The 17,421-nt window shown below is 63.5% G+C and overlaps 1 protein-coding gene across 1 annotated transcript in view; it reads left to right on the top strand.

Annotated features, from left to right (window-relative positions):
* The first annotated feature begins 2,324 nt into the window (after positions 1–2,324).
* The window catches only part of SND1 (staphylococcal nuclease and tudor domain containing 1), a 78,957-nt gene continuing 63,860 nt past the window's right edge, over positions 2,325–17,421 (top strand). Inside the window, exons 1-9 of the mRNA XM_074540279.1 lie at positions 2,325–2,529; positions 6,094–6,243; positions 7,643–7,763; positions 11,037–11,115; positions 12,903–13,063; positions 13,152–13,243; positions 14,774–14,929; positions 15,346–15,452; positions 16,724–16,814. Of these exons, the coding sequence (XP_074396380.1) occupies positions 2,455–2,529; positions 6,094–6,243; positions 7,643–7,763; positions 11,037–11,115; positions 12,903–13,063; positions 13,152–13,243; positions 14,774–14,929; positions 15,346–15,452; positions 16,724–16,814 (1,032 nt within the window). The 5' untranslated portion in view covers positions 2,325–2,454. The remainder of the gene's footprint in view (positions 2,530–6,093; positions 6,244–7,642; positions 7,764–11,036; positions 11,116–12,902; positions 13,064–13,151; positions 13,244–14,773; positions 14,930–15,345; positions 15,453–16,723; positions 16,815–17,421) is intronic.

Below are 17,421 nucleotides of genomic sequence, written 5' to 3'. Positions count from 1 at the left end.
GGCAAAGAGCTGGGAGGAGGGACGGGACCTGCTCCGCCAGAGGAGGGACAGGAGCACTGCCCGGGAATGCGACAGGGGGCACAGGGACAGGGAGGGACATGGGAACAGGGAGGAACAGGGACATGGAGTGGCACAGGAAGAGGGACATGGAGGGACATGGGACTGGGGAAATGAAGAAGGTGGAACAGGGACATGGAGGGGATGGAACATGGGCATGGAGTGGCACAGGAGCAGGGACAGGGAGGGACAAAGGAGCAGTGACAGAGATGGGACAGAACAGGGACATGAAGGGACACGGGAACAGGGACAGGGAGAAGGTGGAACAGGGACATGAAGGGGATGGGACACGGGCATGGAGGCACAAGGGAACAGGAACAGGGATAGGATAGAACAGGGACATGGAGGGACACAGGACCAGGCAAACGGAGAAGGTGGAACAGGAACCTGGAGTGGCACAGGAACAGGGACAGGGAGGGAATGGATTGGGGACATGGAGTGGAACGGGAATGGGAACAGGGACACAGAGGGAGCAGAACAGGGAATGCCATTATCCCAGGAGATTTCTGCAGCGAGGCAAAGCTGCCAAAGCACCACAGCTCATTGCTGGGGTTTTGTCTAGAACTCAGTGCCTGCTTTCCCTGAGTGGCACTGGCAGGAGCAGGGCCCCCATCCCACAGGGAACACCTGCCCGTGTCTCAGAGGAACCAGGTCCCAGGGCACCCCCAGTCCCAGGGCACCCCCAGGCTGCACACAGGGTTGGGTGCTGGGATAGCCAGATTTGGGATAACCAGATTTGGGAATTCCCATCCCTGCCCAGAGGAGGCCTGGCCGTTCCAGTGCTCCACACCCAGTTCCTGGTGTTCCCTCTCCTCATCCCAGCTCAGAGCCAGCTCCAGAGGGCTGGGAGGGCAGAGGGATGAGGAGCAGCGCCCAGGGCATCCACTCAGCATCCCCATCCCTGGCAGTGCCCAAGGCCAGGCTGGGCACTGGGGCTGGAGCAGCCTGGCACAGTGGGAGGTGTCCCTGCCATGGCAGGGGTGGCACTGCAGGGGCTCTGGGGTCCCTTCCCACCCAAACCATGCCAGGATTCCCTGATTTCCCTCCCTCTGTCCCTCCAAGGCCGTTTTGCACCGTTCTGGGCTTTCTCCCTGCAGAAGGTCACCCTGCTCCTCACCGAGCACCAGGATGCCTGGAAAATCCCATTGTTTTCCCCTGCAGAAAGCACGGGTGGAAGTTAAAAGCCCGGATGACTCAGCCGACCAAGAAAACGGAGTTTATCCCCACGTTCCCACCCACAATTTCACTTTCTTTTCCATCAAAATGATGATTATTACAGGATTCGGGCTAAAAGAGGCAATTTGGGGGCTTGTAGGTGTGCTGCCCATCATCTCTGGTGGAATGCAGGTGCAGGATGGGACAGTGATGTGGCAGGCCCAGAAATTCCAGGGATCAGGATAACGGAGCTGCTTGTCCTGGTTTTTGGGCAGAGATTTCCTGCCCCGAAAAAGGATCTGAGTATTAAAAACGGGGAGAAAACCAATAAATTAATAAATTATCATGAAAGAGCTGAAGCAGGGAGGTCGGAAGCAGTGGAATGTTGTGGCAGGTAGGGAGAGGGTGGGATGAGGATTCCTCATGGACTGGGACACCCTGGCACAGCCGGTGCAGCAAAATGCGGGAGGGGGATCCTCGGGAAAGGGGCGGGGGCTGCTCCGGGGACCCCAGCCGGTGACACGGGACACGGCAGGAGGGTTCCCCCGCTCGGGGCTGCGGGAATCGGGGTCACCCACGGACGGGAGGGTCTGGGGTCTCTCCCAACGTCGGGACCAGACCGAGGTGGGTCTGGGGTCCCTCCCAAACCCCGGGGCCGGACCAAGATGGGTCTGGGGTCTCTCCCAACCCCGGCGCCGGACCGAGGTGGGTCTGGGGTCCCGGGGGTCGCCGCAAGGGCGACCCCCGGGACCCCAGACCCACCTCGGTCCGGCGCCGGGGTTGGCGCGCGCCGCTGACGAAAAAAGGCGTGTCCCCACTAAGCCCCGCCCCTCTGTGACGGAAAGGGCGTGTCCCGAGTTGCCCCCGCCCCCGTGGCGGCGCGAGGCCACGTGTGCGCGCGGGCGGCCTTTGCCGACGTGTCCCTGGCGCCGCGCGCCCCGGAAGTCCCGCCCCCCCTACCGCGCGCCGGGCTTGGGGCGTGGCCGCGCGCGGAGCGACGTCACCGGCAGCGCGCCGCTATTGGCCAAGGCTCGGCGGGGCGGGGCGGCGCGCGCGGCGGGAGCGGCCGCCCGTTGGCCGCCGGCCGCGCTGGGGGGGCGGAGCCGCGCGGAGGCCGCGCCCCCCTGCTCGGCTCAGGCCCCGCCCCGCGGTCCCTTCCGCGCTCGCCCCGGGCCCCGCCGCGCTCCCGCCGCCCCTGCCCGGCCCGGCCCGACCCGGCCTCTCCGCCCGCCCGGCCTCGCCATGGCCTCCGCGGCCAACCCCGGCCAGGGCGGCTCCGCGCCGCCGCCCGTCGTCCAGCGCGGCATCGTCAAGATGGTAAGGGCTGTGCCCGCCGCTCCCCGCACCGACCCCGCGCCTCGCCGCTGACCGACCGGGGACCCCCATCTCCCGCAGGCTCCTCCGGGGCCCGGGGCTCCGCTCCGCTGCCCGCCTCTCCTCCCGGTAACCGGGAGCCTGTCCGCTCCCCGCCCGGTGCCCGGCTCCCCGTGCCCGGTGCAGCCCGTCCGGTGCTCCCGGGCCCCGTAGGGCGGCAGTTGCTGATCCGTTACCGCCCGCTGCCCGGCGCCTCTCGCTGCACCCTGGGATCCCCCTACAGCCCGGTCCCCCACACCCCGGCACCGGGCACTGCGCGCTCCCGGTGCCGTCCCGGCTGCTGGGCTGGGCAGGAAGAGTTTGGGGTCCCGGAGCCGCTGCTCCCGCTCGCTGCCGGTGCCGGAGCCCCGGAGCCCCGGAGCCCCGGAGCCCCGCAGCGGCCTCGCAGTGCCGCCGGCGGCGGGGCCGTCCCGGGGGTGCCGCACGTGCTCCGCTCGCCGCCCCTCCCGGGGCATTCCCGGGGCGGGGCGGGGCGGGATCCCCGGGCCCCGGTCGGGTCCCCACCGGACAGCGCTGGTTTGGGGTTCCCCGGTCCCTCCGGGGTCTCCGGGAAGGGTCCCGCTCCCCCGCGCCAGGGCCCCACGTGTGCCGGCAGCGGGGCCGCGGGAGCGAAGGTCGGGTTCAGTGCCGGGCGCCGTGTCCCTGTCCCATGTCCCCATCCTGTGTCCCCGTCCCGTGTCCCTGTTCCCATGTCCCGTGTCCCGTGTCCCTGTTCCCATGTCCCGTGTCCCGGTCCCGTGTTCCCATCCCGTGTCCCCTGTCCCCTGCCCCTATTCTGTGTCCCCGTCCCATGTCCCCGTCCTGAGTTCCTGTCCCCATCCTGAGTTCCTGTCCCTATTCTGTGTCCCCGTCCCGTGTCCCCATCCCGTGTCCCTGTCCCGTGTTCCCATCCCGTGTCCCTGTCCTCTGTCCCCTCCTGGTCCTGTCCCCGTGTCCTTGTCCCGTGTCCCCTCCCGTCCCTGTCCCGCCCCAGCCCGTTCCCTGCCATGCCCCCGAACCCCCCGATTGCCGTGCCCGAGTCCGGGTGGCCCCGGAGGTCTCTGCTGGCCCCTTCACCCCCGGCTGCCTCTGCAGTGAGACCTGCTCCCGGCTGTCACTGCAGCCCGAGCCGGTGGCCGTGCTGGGGACAGGGCTGGGGACACCGCGGGATGGACCCTGCAAGGCTGGGGACGCATGGCAGGGATCTAGGGATGGATCCCAGAGGTTTGGGATGGGCACTGAGTCTGGGGGTGATAACTGAGGGTCTGTGGTCAGACACCAGGGGTCTGGGGGCACCGGGGCTTTGGGGACACCGCAGGTCTGCTCTAGCACCATCCCTGTGCCATGTGTCACTGGCGATGGGGGATCTGCTGCTGCCACCCTGCCCTGGCTCCTGCCCACCCTGCAGGTTTTGGGGCGCTCAGGAAACCCTCCCCTGGCTGCTTGTGCCCGATCCATCTGTGGGGACGGGGATCCACAGCAGGATTTTGGGGTCTGCTGGCTGGGAGGCAGCTGTGCCTGTGCCCTGTAGCCCAGGGTGTGCTCTGTGCTCCCTTCCAGGCCAGAAAACCCAAAATCCCCCGGGGAGAGGGTCCCTGGCTCTCTGTGGTGCCAGCCTCGTGCTCTGCTGCGGCTCCGTCACAGCTTTGAGGTTTTTGGGGTTTTTTGCACCTTCCTGTTGCAATCACGGCGCAGCTCACTGCAATCACAGCGAGGCTACGGGCTTTGAGAGCAGGGGTTGGGCAGCAGGATGGGGATGGGGAGCAGGAACTTTCCTCCCACTCCTGGCAGGATTTTTAACGCTTTGTGCCCACAGGGGCAGCCCTGGATTCTGGATGTGCCCGTGGGATTTCGCTGCTCTGGAGCCACCTTGGCAGCCTGAATTGCGTCTGTGCACCCGTGTGCCTGTGCTGTTTCCAGGCTGGATCAAGCCTGGTTTAAGCCCAGATTTCTCTGATGGAGCCCTCAGTGGGACAGATGGGCTGTGGAGTGGCTCTTGCTGGCAGGGTGGGACAGTGGCATCTGGCTGCTGGGACAGTGTCCCAATCCCATTGCCATCCCTGGAGCTGTTCCCCAGCTGCTGGGGGATCCCCACAGCCACATGGGCGTGTGGCCACTCCATGGGCAGGGGTCAGGAGCTGGGATGGAATGTCCCCCAAAGCCCTGCTCTGACCCTGGGACACGGAGCAGCTCCACAAGGAGCCCACCACGGGACCCACGGCTTGTGCTGGGCATTGAGCAGGGCAGCTCCAGCATCCCCGCGCCCTGTCAATTAAAAATTAAGGTTAATTACAGCCATGGAACCTCTAAGCCTTAAGCACAGAGCACAGAGCCTTTGCTGGGCTCCCTCTGGTGATGGGACACAGCTGGAGGGGTTTGGGATCCCTGCGAGCATCCATGGGGATTTTGGGTGTGGGGAGCCAGGGCAGGCACTGGGACTGACCCCAGGCTGGGTCAAAGAGCTGGGAGAGGGGACAGGGAGATCCCGTTGGGAACAGGGAGATCCCAGCACACCCTGGCTGCTGGCCCAGAGCCCAGCCCTGCTGCAGGACCTGGGGAATGTGCCTGGGGGTGTGAGGGAACCCTGGCAAAGGGCATTGGCTGGCACTACCCAGCCCGGAGCTCCCGGAGCCAGAGCTGTGGTGGGACATGGCCCAGCTGGGCTCATCCACCTGGTGTAAAATCCTGATTTTCCAAATCCTCCTTGGGGTTCTGTGTGCATGGAGGTGAGCCCGTGTCTGGGTGTGCTGAGCTCTGAGGGACCCCAGAGCCCCTGCAGTGCCACCCTGCCATGGCAGGGACAGCTCCCACTGTGCCAGGCTGCTCCAGCCCCAGTGCCCAGCCTGGCCTTGGGCACTGCAGGGATCAGGGGCAGCCCCAGCTGCTCTGGCAGTGCCAGCCCAGGCAGGAATTGCTCATTGCCAAGATGCCACCCATGGCTGCCCTCTGGCAGTGGGAGCCATTCCCTGGGTGCTGTCCCTGCAGGCCTTGTCCCCAGTCCCCCTGCAGGCCCTGCCAGGGGCTCTCAGCTCTCCCTGGATCCTTCTCCTCTCCAGGCTGGGCATCCCCAGCTCTCCCAGCCTGGATCCCTGGGAGCTGAGGGGCTCCAGCCCTGCAGCAGCTCTGGGGCCTCTCTGGGCTCTCTGCTGTGTCCCAGGGCTGGGGCAGCTCTGCAGTTGGGGTCTCACAGGGGCAGCATCCCCCTGCCCTGCTGGGGTCAGCCCAGCACGTGGATTGTGCCCCATCTCCAGCTGGGGCAGCTCCTGGCTCTCCAGGCCTGTGGTGCTCAGTGGTGCCGAGTTCCTGAGCCCTGCCAGGGCAAGACATGTCCCTGGATTTGTGTCCCTGGATTTGTGTCCCTGGATTTGTGTCCCTGGGATTGTGCGTGTCCGTGCCGTGTCACCTTCCCATCCCTGCTCCCTGCCATGCTGGGGCTGCCCGCTGTCCCCCGCTGTCCCCTCTGACCCCCACTGACCCCGGTGTCCCCTCTGACCCCCACTGACCCCGGTGTCCCCGTTGTCCCCGCAGGTGCTGTCGGGCTGTGCCATCATCGTGCGGGGCCAGCCCCGTGGTGGGCCGCCCCCGGAGCGGCAGATCAACCTCAGCAACATCCGCGCGGGGAGCCTGGCACGGCGTGCCAACGCCAGCCAGCCTGATAGCAGGGACACTCCTGACGAGGTGAGGGACACAGGGGACAGGGACAGGGATGGGGCAGGGAGCCTGGCAGGGACACACGGAGGGGCTTGAGGGGATCTGCTCCTTCTTTGTCCCTCTGCACTTGGGAACAGTGTTGTGGGGGACACAGGAGGGTGGTTTGGGGCACATGGGGTGGCTGTGTTGGGGCTTGGGGGGCGGTTTGGGACTCAGGGGATAGTTTGGGGCAACACAGGGGATAGTCTGGGGGATGGCTTGGGGCACATGGGGTATGGCTTGGTACTCATGGATTGGTTTGTGGCACAGGGGGGATGGTTTGGGGCGTGTAAAGGAGTGGTTTGGGGTACCCTGGCATGGTTTGGCGCACACGGGGGTGGTTTTGGGCACATGGGGTGGTTGGTTTGGGGCACATGGGGTGGTTTGGGACTCAGAGATGCTTTGGGGCACATGGAGTGGCTGTTTTGGGGCACATGGGGGGTGGTTTTGGGCACATGGGGTGGTTGGTTTGGGGCACACAGTGGGTGATTTGGGACTCAGAGATGCTTTGGGGCACACGCTGTGGCTGTTTTGGGGCACATGAGGTGGCTGTTTTTGGGCACAGGGAGTGATTTGGGACTCAGAGATGCTTTGGGGCACACGCTGTGGCTGTTTTGGGGCACATGGGGTGTCTGTTTTGGGGCACAGGGAGTGATTTGGGACTCAGGGATGCTCTGGGGCACACGCTGTGGCTGTTTTGGGGCACATGAGGTGGCTGTTTTTGGGCACAGTGGGTGATTTGGGACTCGGAGATGCTTTGGGGCACACGCTGTGGCTGTTTTGGGGCACAGTGGCTGTTTTGGGCCTCGGGGGATGCTCTGGGCCCCGGGGCGGTCCCGCAGCCGCTCGGGGCGGTCCCGCAGCCGCTCGGGCCCTCGGTGCCGGTGGCGGCGGGCCCGGCCCCCCTCCCGCGGGCCGGGGGCGGCGGGAGCAGCGCTGGCAGATAATTGCTCTCCCTGGGGAGTTTTGTCTTCCCAACAGCCTCTAAATGTCACTCTCTGCCAAAGTGACGCCTGTCAGCCCCGCTAATTGTTTATGAGCGCGTCATGTTCCCACCTCCGGCCGCGCTCCCGCCCACCCGCCGGGCCCGGAGCGGGAGCGCGCACCGGGAACGGGAGCGGGAGCGGGAGCGCGCTCCCGAGCCTGCCGTGCCCCAGAACCCGGCGGGGCTGCCAGAGCTGCAAACCCCGCTGCCTTCCTGCCCCACAGCTCTCTCAGTGCCCCCATGGGAGCCGGGGCTGCCCCGGGAGCTCTTTGGAGCCCTTTTGTGGGAGTTGCTCCCCAGGAGCCGGTTCCTGGCAGAGTTTTGGGGGCTCCGGGGGCACTGGGGGCTGCTCCCCCTGCCCTGCCCGGGCCCCCCCGGCTCACGGTGCCTCCGTGCCCGCAGCCCTGGGGCTTCCCAGCACGGGAGTTCCTGCGGAAGAAGCTGATCGGGAAGGAGGTGTGCTTCACCGTGGAGTACAAGACCCCGCAGGGCCGCGAGTACGGCATGGTCTACCTGGGCAAAGGTGAGATGGATGGGCACCTGGGAACGGGGAGATGGATGGGGTACCTGGGAACAGGGAGCCTCAGTGGGGTACCTGGGAACAGGGGAGATGGATGGGGACCTGGGAAAGGGGAGCCTTAGTGGGGTACCTGGGAACAGGGGAGATGGATGGGGACCTGGGAAAAGGGAGGATGGGTGGGGACCTGGGGAAAGGGGAGATGGATGGGGTACCTGGGAACAGGGGAGATGGATGGGGCACCTGGGAAAAGGGAGGATGGATGGGGACCTGGGGAAAGGGGAGATGGATGGGGTACCTGGGCAAAGGTGAGCCTGGATGGGCACCTGGGAAAACAGGAGGATGGATGGGGACCTGGGCAAAGGTGAGCCTCAGTGTGGGGTACCTGAGAACAGGGGAGGATGGATGGGTTACCTGGGAAAAGGTGGTTCCAGGGTGTTTTACCTGGGAAAAGATGGGTCAGGATGGTTTGTCTGGGAAAAAGTGGCTCTGGATGTTTTACCTGGGAAAAGGTGAGGATGGGTAGGTTAGGATGGATGGGTTACCTGGGAAAAAGGGAGGCTCGATGGGTTACCTGGGAAAAGGTGGTTCTAGGATGTTTTACCTGGGTGAAGGTGGTTCTAGGATGTTTTACCTGGGAAAAGGTGATTCCAGGATGTTTTACCTGGGTAAAGGTGGGTCAGGGTGTTTTACCTGGGAAAAGGTGGTTCCAGGGTATTTTCCCTGGGAAAAGGTGGTTCCAGGGTGTTTTACCTGGGAAAAGGTGGCTCTGGGGGCAGCACAGGGGGATGTTTGGGCTGTGCTGGGCTGTGCCATCAGCAGGAGGATGCCTGCCTGCTTTCCCATCACTTTTCCATGCTTTTCCATGCTCTGGGAGGGCAGTGAGGGGTGTCTGCTCCAGCCCCCCGGGTTTCCAAGCTCTGCTCTCCCTGCTCCAGGAGCGTTCCCGGGCTCAGCCTGGAGTGCCCTAAGCACAAATCCAGCTGGAAATCCCTTTTGGGGGGATGCAGTGGGCAGTGGAGGTGTTGGGGTGCGCTGTGGCAGCAGCAGGATGCATTCCCACTCCTCCATGGATTCCCAGTTTTGGGAGAGAGGGAAATGCCCAGTGCTGATCCCAGCTGAGCTGGAGCTCATGGGCACAAGGAGCAGCTCTGGGTGAATTCCCACAGCTTCCCCTTCCCCATCCTTTCTGTTGTTACAAATCCCTTGCCTGTCTGGGGCTGAGATCCCGAAAGGAATTCACCCCGGGTGGGTTTGGGGCTCTGCCTCCCTGTGATGCTCCCTGTGCCGCTGGGACAGCCCTGCCCTGGGGTATTTGGGATACCGGGGGATGTGGCTGGGCTTGGACACAGCTCCCGGGCACTGCAGTCCCACAGGAAGGAGGGAAGGGCCAGGCATGGGGAAGGGGCTGCTGAGTTTTGGGGGGAAATGGGGACTGGGGAGGTTGGGTGCCCTCAGCCCCACATCCCTGCGGACTCGGCTGTTTTCCATGTGGGAATGGGCTGGAAAGGGGGAGCAGATGTTCCAGGTGTGCTCCCTGTGGCACTCAGAGCATTCTTGTGGCACTTGGGGCATTTCCTGGCAGTCCCATGGCACTCAGGACCTTTCCATGGCACTCAGAGCCTTTCCTGGCATTCCTGTGGCACTCAGAGACTTTCCATGGCACTCAGAGCATTCTTGTGGCACTCAGAGCCTTTCCAGGCATTCCCATTGCAATCAGGACATTTCTGTGGCATTCAGAGCTTTTCCTGGCATTCCCATGGCACTCAGAGCCTTTACTGGCATTCCCATGGCACTCAGAGCCTTTCCATGGCACTCAGAGCCTTTCCTGGCAATCCCGTGGCACTCAGGACCTTTCCATGGCACTCAGAGCTTTTCCTGGCATTCCCATGGCACTCAGAGCCTTTCCAGGCATTCCCATTGCAATCAGGACATTTCTGTGGCATTCAGAGCTTTTCCTGGCACTCCCATGGCACTCAGAGCCTTTCCTGGCATTCCCATGGCACTCAGGAGCTTTCCATGGCACTCAGAGCCTTTCCTGGCACTCCCATGGCACTCAGAGCCTTTCCCAGAGCAGGAGCAGGGATGGGCTCATCCAGCCAGCCTTAGGACATCCCAGGCAGATCTCGAGGCCGGCAGGATGGGGCAGGGGGCTCTGCCAAGGGAGGGGGCCCAGGATGGCTCTGGGATCCGAGGGTGCAGATCCCTGTGTGTCCCTTCCCGCTCAGGCCATGCCATGGTGCACTCTGAGCTCCTGGTGGGACTGGGGGGCCCGGTGGGATGGGGGTCCCCTGCTGCAGAGGGAGGGGTTGGAATCACAAACGTTTTGGCTGGGAAGGACCCCCCAGATCCAGGACCATGGAATGCAGTGTGGACCTTGGGTTTGGGGAGCTGCTGCTCTGCTCTCCCCTGAGCAGCCAGGGCCATCGCAGGGCAGGGAATGGGGCTGGGGAGGGTTGGGGTGCTGGGGGGAGCCGTCCCCATCCCTGCTCCAGCCCCGCCTGCAGCGGCGCGGGCGGGAGAAATGAGGCAGAAAATGTTTCCTGATGAAGTTTGTCAGGGTTTGAGCGCCATTAATGTGGGAATGCTGTGACAGATTCCCTGCAGCAGCTCCTGCCTGGGGAGGATGGAGAGCAGGGAGCTCTGCAGGGGGATGGGCACGGCAGGGTGAGGGCCAGCCAGGCCAGGTGCCAGGTGCTGCTGCCCGGGGCTCAGCTCCAGGCTGGGACAGGGGGCTGGAAAGCTGGGAACGGCCCTGGGGGTGCTGTGCCAGCAGCTGCACACGAGCCCAGGGGGGCAGGAGGGCGATGGGCACGGCCCCAGGGTGGGCACGGCCCAGGGCAGGGACTGTCCCTGTGCTGGCCCTGCCCAGGGACCCCCTGGGATCCTGGGGCAGCTCAGGAGAGCCCTGGAGGGGCTGCAGTGCCCAGGGAATGGGGCTGGGAAGGGAATGGAGCCCCAGCAGGGCTGGGGGAGCTGGGCAGGGGCTGAGCCTGGAGCAGAGGAGGCTCAGGGGCCCTGGTGGCTCTGCACAAGTCCCTGCCAGGAGGGCACAGCCAGGGAACAGGGACAGGAGCAGAGGGAACGGCCTCAGGCTGGGCATGGGCAGCTCAGGGTGGGCACAGCAGGAATTTCCCCGTGGAAAGGGGGTCAGGGAGCCCAGGCTGTGTCCCCAGGGGAGCTCTGGGGTTGTTCCAGCACTGCTTACCTGATCACTGGGAATGCTGCCCCATTCCCGTGTCCCTCTGGCCCCTCTCACCTGCTGCTCTCCTCTCTCAGACACCAATGGTGAGAACATTGCTGAGTCCCTGGTGGCAGAAGGACTGGCGTCCCGGCGGGAGGGCATCCGAGCCAACAAGTATGTGCTGATCCCGTCCCGATCCTGATCCTGATCTCATCCTGATCCCATCTTGATCCTGATCCCATCCCAATCCCGATCCTGATCCCAATCCTTATCCTAATCCTATCCCAATCCCGATCTTGATCCCAATCCTGATCCTAATCCTATCTCAATCCTGATCCCGATCCTGATCCTGATCCTGATCCCATCCTGATCCTGATCCCGATCCTGATCTGATCCTGATCCTGATCCTGATCCCGATCCTGATCTGATCCTGATCCCGATCCTGATCTGATCCTGATCCCGATCCTGATCTGATCCTGATCCTGATCCTGATTCCATCCCATCCTGATCCTGATCCCATCCCATCCTGATCCCATCCCCATCCTGATCCCATCCTGATCCTGATCCTGGTCCCGTGTCCTGATCCTGATCCCATCCTATCCCAATCCTGATCCTGATCCTGATCCTGATCCCATCCTGATCCTGATCCCATCCCAATCCTGATCCTGATCCCATCCTGATCCTGATCCCATCCTAATCCTGATCCTGATCCCATCCCACTCCTGATCCTGATCCCATCCTGATACTGATCCCATCCTAATCCTAATCCTGATCCTGATCCCATCCCAATCCTGATCCTGATCCCATCCTGATCCTGATCCCATCCTAATCCTGATCCTGATCCCATCCCACTCCTGATCCTGATCCCATCCTGATACTGATCCCATCCTAATCCTAATCCTGATCCTGATCCCATCCCAATCCTGATCCTGATTCCATCCCATCCCAATCTTGATCCTGATCCTGATCCCATCCTGATCCCATCCCATCCTGATCCCGATCCTGGGCTGGTGCTCAGGCACGGAGCCCCTGGGTCCCTCAGCTGCAGGGCCAGGCCCTGCTCCTCAGCTCCCGAGGTGCCCACATCCCACAGGCATCCCTGGGGTGTCCTATGGGCTTTGGGGCTGGGCAGGGGCTGCCTCCTTCCCTGGATGCTGAGGCACAGGTGTTATGGAGCAGGGACTCTCTGGGGGCCTCCAAAGTCACTCCTGGGGTGGGGTTGAATCCCCTTCATTCCCACTGCAGAGGAGGTGCTGGGACATGGCTGGTGCTGGATCTGGCTGGGTGATCCCTGTGCCAGCAGAGCCGAGGGTTCTCCTGGGCTCCCTCCCATCCTGGGGTGTGGGAGAGGGCTGCAGCCATGGGGACAGGATCCATTCCAGAGGGGCAGGACACTTCAGGGCAGGGTCAGCCTCCTTTGTGGGGTCATGGAGTCATGGAATGGTTTGGGTGGGAAGGGACCCCAGAGCCCCTGCAGTGCCACCCCTGCCATGGCAGGGACACCTCCCACTGTGCCAGGCTGCTCCAGCCCCAGTGCCCAGCCTGGCCTTGGCACTGCAGGGATCAGGGGCAGCCCCAGCTGCTCTGTTCAATATCCCTGAGTTTGTTGTGCCAGGGCTGGGAAGAGATTGTGCCCACTTTGGTGGCCCCTCAGTGGCTCCCTGTGCGTGCAGGGCTGGGCTGATCCCTGGGTTCCCATGGAATGTGCCTTCCCTGCTCTCCCAGACTGGCTCTGCCCTGCTGGGAGCTGGGAACGCCGCTGCCCTTCCCTCATGGTGCCCAGAGCAGCCTCGGGAGGGGTTCCCGGGCTCTCCTCCCCATCCATGGCAGCAGGAGCAGGAGGCGCTTCCCGCTGCATTCCCCTGGGATGGGCGGTGGGAGGAGCTGGGTGGGCTCCGGGGGGATGGCCCTGAGCCCCCGAGGCTGTGGGGGCTCAAACCATGACACCCCCGTGCCCACAGCCCCGAGCAGAGCCGGCTGGCCGAGCTGGAGGAGCAGGCCCGCAGCGCCAAGAAGGGCATGTGGAGCGAGGGCACGGGCTCGCACACCGTGCGCGACCTCAAGTACACCCTGGAGAACCCCCGGCACTTCGTGGACTCCCTGCACCAGAAACCTGTCAATGGTGAGGTGTCCCCGTGTCCCTGTGTCCCCCCGTGTCCCTCTGTCCCCGTGTCCCCAGCCCAGCGGGCTGAGCTCCGCTGTCACTGCAGCCATCATCGAGCACGTGCGGGACGGCAGCGTGGTGAGGGCCCTGCTCCTGCCCGACTTCTACCTGGTCACCGTCATGCTCTCGGGGATCAAGGTGAGCCCCTTTCCTTCTGCCCCATTCCCTCTGTCCCGTTCCCTCTGCCCCATTCCCACTGCTCAGTTCCTACTGTCCAGTTCTCACTGCCCCATTCCCCTTGCTCAATTCCTGCTGCCACATTCCTGCTGCCCAGTTCCCTCTGCCCCATTCCCACTGCTCAATTCCCACTGCTCAATTCCCTCTGCCCCATTCCTGGTGCCCCATTCCTGGTGCCCCATTCCTGCTGCCCCATTCCCTCTGCCCCTATTCCCATTGCCAGATTCCCTGTGCCCCTTTCCCCCACATTTTCCCAGCCCTGTTCCCACTGCCCCATTCCCACTGCCGAATTTCTTCCGCCCCATTCCCACTACTCAATTGTTGCTGCCCAATCCCCTCTGCCCCATTCCCTCTGCCCCATTCCCTCTGCCCCTATTCCCATTGCCAGATTCCCTGTGCCCCTTTCCCCCACATTCCCCCAGCCCTGTTCCCACTGCCCCATTCCCACTGCCGAATTTCCTCTGCCCCATTCCCTCTGCCCCATTCCCACTGCCCCATTCCTGCTGCCCCGTTCCCACTGCCCAGTTCCTTCCCTGTCCAACCTCCGTGGCTCCTGCCCCTGTCTGGGTCCCAGGCTGCAGCAGGGAGGGATGGAGGGACATCCTTGTCACCTGCTGCACCTGCGGTACCAGGCTGGGAGCAGGAGGTGTCACCATGGGGTGGGGACAGGTGTGGCCTGGGTGGCGCTGTCAGACACCCTGGTCAGGATTGCACTGGGAGTTCACGGGATCTCGGGATCCCTGAGGCTGGAAAAGCCCTCGCAGCCCATCCAGTCCCAGCTGTACCCAGTGCCCACCTTGTCCCCAGCCCAGAGCCCTGAGTGCCACCTCCAGGAGTTCCTTGAACTCCATGGGCAGCCCCTTCCAATGTCTGATCACCCTTCCCATGGAGAAATTCCTGCTGTTGTCCAAGTTCAAGGAACCACAGACTTGTTTGTGTGGGAAGGGATCTCAAATCCCCTGCAGTGCCACCCCTGCCATGGCAGGGACACCTCCCACTGTGCCAGGCTGCTCCAGCCCCAGTGCCCAGCCTGGCCTTGGGCACTGCAGGGATCAGGGGCAGCCCCAGCTGCTCTGGCAATGCCAGCCCAGGCAGGAATTGCTCATTGCCAAGATGCCACCCATGGCTGCCCTCTGGCAGTGGGAGCCATTCCCTGGGTGCTGTCCCTGCAGGCCTTGTCCCCAGTCCCCCTGCAGGCCCTGCCAGGGGCTCTCAGCTCTCCCTGGATCCTTCTCCTCTCCAGGCTGGGCATTCCCAGCTCTCGCAGCCTGGATCCCTGGGAGCTGGGGGGCTCCAGCCCTGCAGCAGCTCCAGGTCCCTGTCCATGTGTCCCTGAACTGGAGTCGGTCTCTGTTTCCCAGGGCAGTCAAAGGGCTCTGTCCTTACATGGATTCCCCAGTTTCAGTCCCCAAAACACCCCTGGGGCTGGGGAATGGGGGCAGCCTCAGGATTTGGGCCCCTCCATGCCCTGACTGTCCCCGTGCCCCGCAGTGTCCCACCTTCAAGCGCGAGGCCGACTCCGAGGTCCCGGAGCCATTTGCGGCCGAAGCCAAATTCTTCACGGAGTCCCGGCTGCTGCAGAGGGACGTGCAGATTGTCCTGGAGAGCTGCCACAACCAGAACATCCTGGGCACCATCCTGCACCCGGTGAGAGCCGCCACGGGCTGCCTCCGGGGGCTGGGGACGCTCTGGGGGTCACAGGGTGCTCCCAGTGGGGGAATCGGGGCTTGGGTGGGTTTGGGACATCCTGGTCTGTGAGTAGGGCAGAGCCTGGGGTGGCACTGGGATTTTGGGCTGTTTCCTGGTGGGTTTGGGACATCCTGGTCTGTGAGTAGGGCAGAGCCTGGGGTGTCACTGGGATTTTGGGCTGTTTCCTGGTGGGTTTGGGACATCCTGGTCTGTGTGAGGAGGGGGTGTTACTGGTGGGGTCTCCAGTAGCACTGGGAGGTCAGGGGATGTTGAAGGGGCTGTGCAGGTCCCCCCAAGCAGGGACAGGGTCTGGGGGGATCCTGCTGACCCTGGGGGGATCCTGCTGACCCCGGGCCCTCTCCTGCTCCCCGCAGAACGGGAACATCACAGAGCTGCTGCTGAAGGAGGGCTTTGCCCGCTGCGTGGATTGGTCCATCGCCGTCTACACCCGTGGCGCCGACAAACTGCGTGCGGCCGAGAGGTGGGGCGGGGATCCTGCTGCTCCCTCTGCTCCTGCTGCTCCCTCTGCTCCCTCTGTTCCCTCTGCTCCCTCTGTTCCCTCTGCTCCTGCTGATCCCTCTGCTCCTGCTGCTCCCTCTGCTCCTGCTGATCCCTCTGCTCCCGCTGATCCCTCTGCTCCCTCAGTTCCCTCTGCTCCTGCTGCTCCCTCTGCTCCCTCTGCTCCCTCAGTTCCCTCTGCTCCTGCTGATCCCTCTGCTCCTGCTGATCCCTCTGCTCCTGCTGCTCCCTCTGCTCCCTCTGCTCCCTCAGTTCCCTCTGCTCCTGCTGATCCCTCTGCTCCTGCTGATCCCTCTGCTCCTGCTGCTCCCTCTGCTCCCTCTGCTCCCTCAGTTCCCTCTGCTCCTGCTGATCCCTCTGCTCCTGCTGATCCCTCTGCTCCTGCTGATCCCTCTGCTCCCGCTGATCCCTCTGCTCCCGCTGATCCCTCTGCTCCCGCTGATCCCTCTGCTCCTGCTGCTCCCTCTGTTCCCTCAGTTCCCTCTGCTCCTGCTGCTCCCTCTGCTCCTGCTGATCCCTCTGCTCCTGCTGATCCCTCTGCTCCCTCTGTTCCCTCTGCTCCCGCTGATCCCTCTGCTCCTGCTGCTCCCTCTGTTCCCTCAGTTCCCTCTGCTCCTGCTGCTCCCTCTGCTCCTGCTGATCCCTCTGCTCCCGCTGATCCCTCTGCTCCCTCTGCTCCTGCTGCTCCCTCTGTTCCCTCAGTTCCCTCTGCTCCTGCTGCTCCCTCTGCTCCTGCTGATCCCAGTGCTCCCAGCTGATCCCTCTGTTCCTTCTCCTCCTGCTGCTCCCTGCTGATCCTACTGCTCCCACTGTTGCCATTCCTTCCAGCTGATCCCAGTGCTCCTGCTGATCCCACTGATCCAGCTGATTGCTCTCCTCCCTCTGTTCCCTCTTCTCCTGTGGCTCCCGGCTGATCTCAGTGCTCCCAGTTGATGCCTCTGATCCTGCTGATCCCAGTGCTTCCAGCTGATTTCCTGTGATTCCCACAACTCCCAGCTGATCCCAGTGTTCCCAGCTGATCCCCGTGCTCTCTGCTGATCCCAGTGCTCCCAGTGCTCCCAGCTGCACCCGTGGGGTGCCCAGAGTGACTCCAGCCCCCCCCAGCCCCATGTGGCTGATCCCGGGTGGGATTGATGGGATCTCCCCTCCATCTCTCCCCGGGGCTTTGCTGGAGTGCCACCCCCAGCACGTCCAGGTGTCCCAGCCCCGTGTGCCACTGTCCCCACCCCGCAGGTTTGCCAAGGAGCGCAAGCTGAGGATCTGGAGGGATTACGTGGCCCCCACGGCAAACCTGGATCAGAAGGACAAACAGTTTGTGGCCAAGGTGAGCGGGGCTGGGAAGGGACATGTGGGGAGCATGGGCACAGCACGGGGTGCCCATGGTGCCAGTCTGGCCTCTCCATGGGTTTGCACAAACCCCAGAAGGGTTTCCCTGGGCTGGATCCCAGCCATGGATCCCAGCTGTGCTCAGGGATCCCCAGCAGGGCTGGAGTGGGAAGAGGTGCCAGGAGAAGGGAAGGAGCCCTGAGAGACAGAGGGGCTTTGGTTTGTGGGCACGGACTGGGGGAGTCCTGGCACCTCGCTCTGGTCAGCTGGGGCCACAGGGATGGGATTGCATCTCAGCTGATTCCTGATCATCCTGGGGAATGGCTGCCCATGGATCAATTCCTGATCCTCCCAGGGGATTGGCTGCCCATGGATCAATTCCTGATCCTCCTGGGGATTGGATATCCCATGGATCAATTCCTGATCCTCCCAGGGGAATGGCTGCCCCATGGATCAATTCCTGATCCTCCCAGGGGATTGGATATCCCATGGATCAATTCCTGATCCTCCCAGGGGAATGGCTGCCCCATGGATCAATTCCTGATCCTCCCAGGGGATTGGATATCCCATGGATCAATTCCTGATCCTCCCAGGGGAATGGCTGC

This window comes from Zonotrichia albicollis, chromosome 4, assembly GCF_047830755.1.
Source record: "Zonotrichia albicollis isolate bZonAlb1 chromosome 4, bZonAlb1.hap1, whole genome shotgun sequence".
Classification (NCBI taxonomy): domain Eukaryota; kingdom Metazoa; phylum Chordata; class Aves; order Passeriformes; family Passerellidae; genus Zonotrichia; species Zonotrichia albicollis.
Note: the sequence above shows the minus strand (reverse complement) of the source record. Positions and strands in the feature narration are given on the sequence as shown.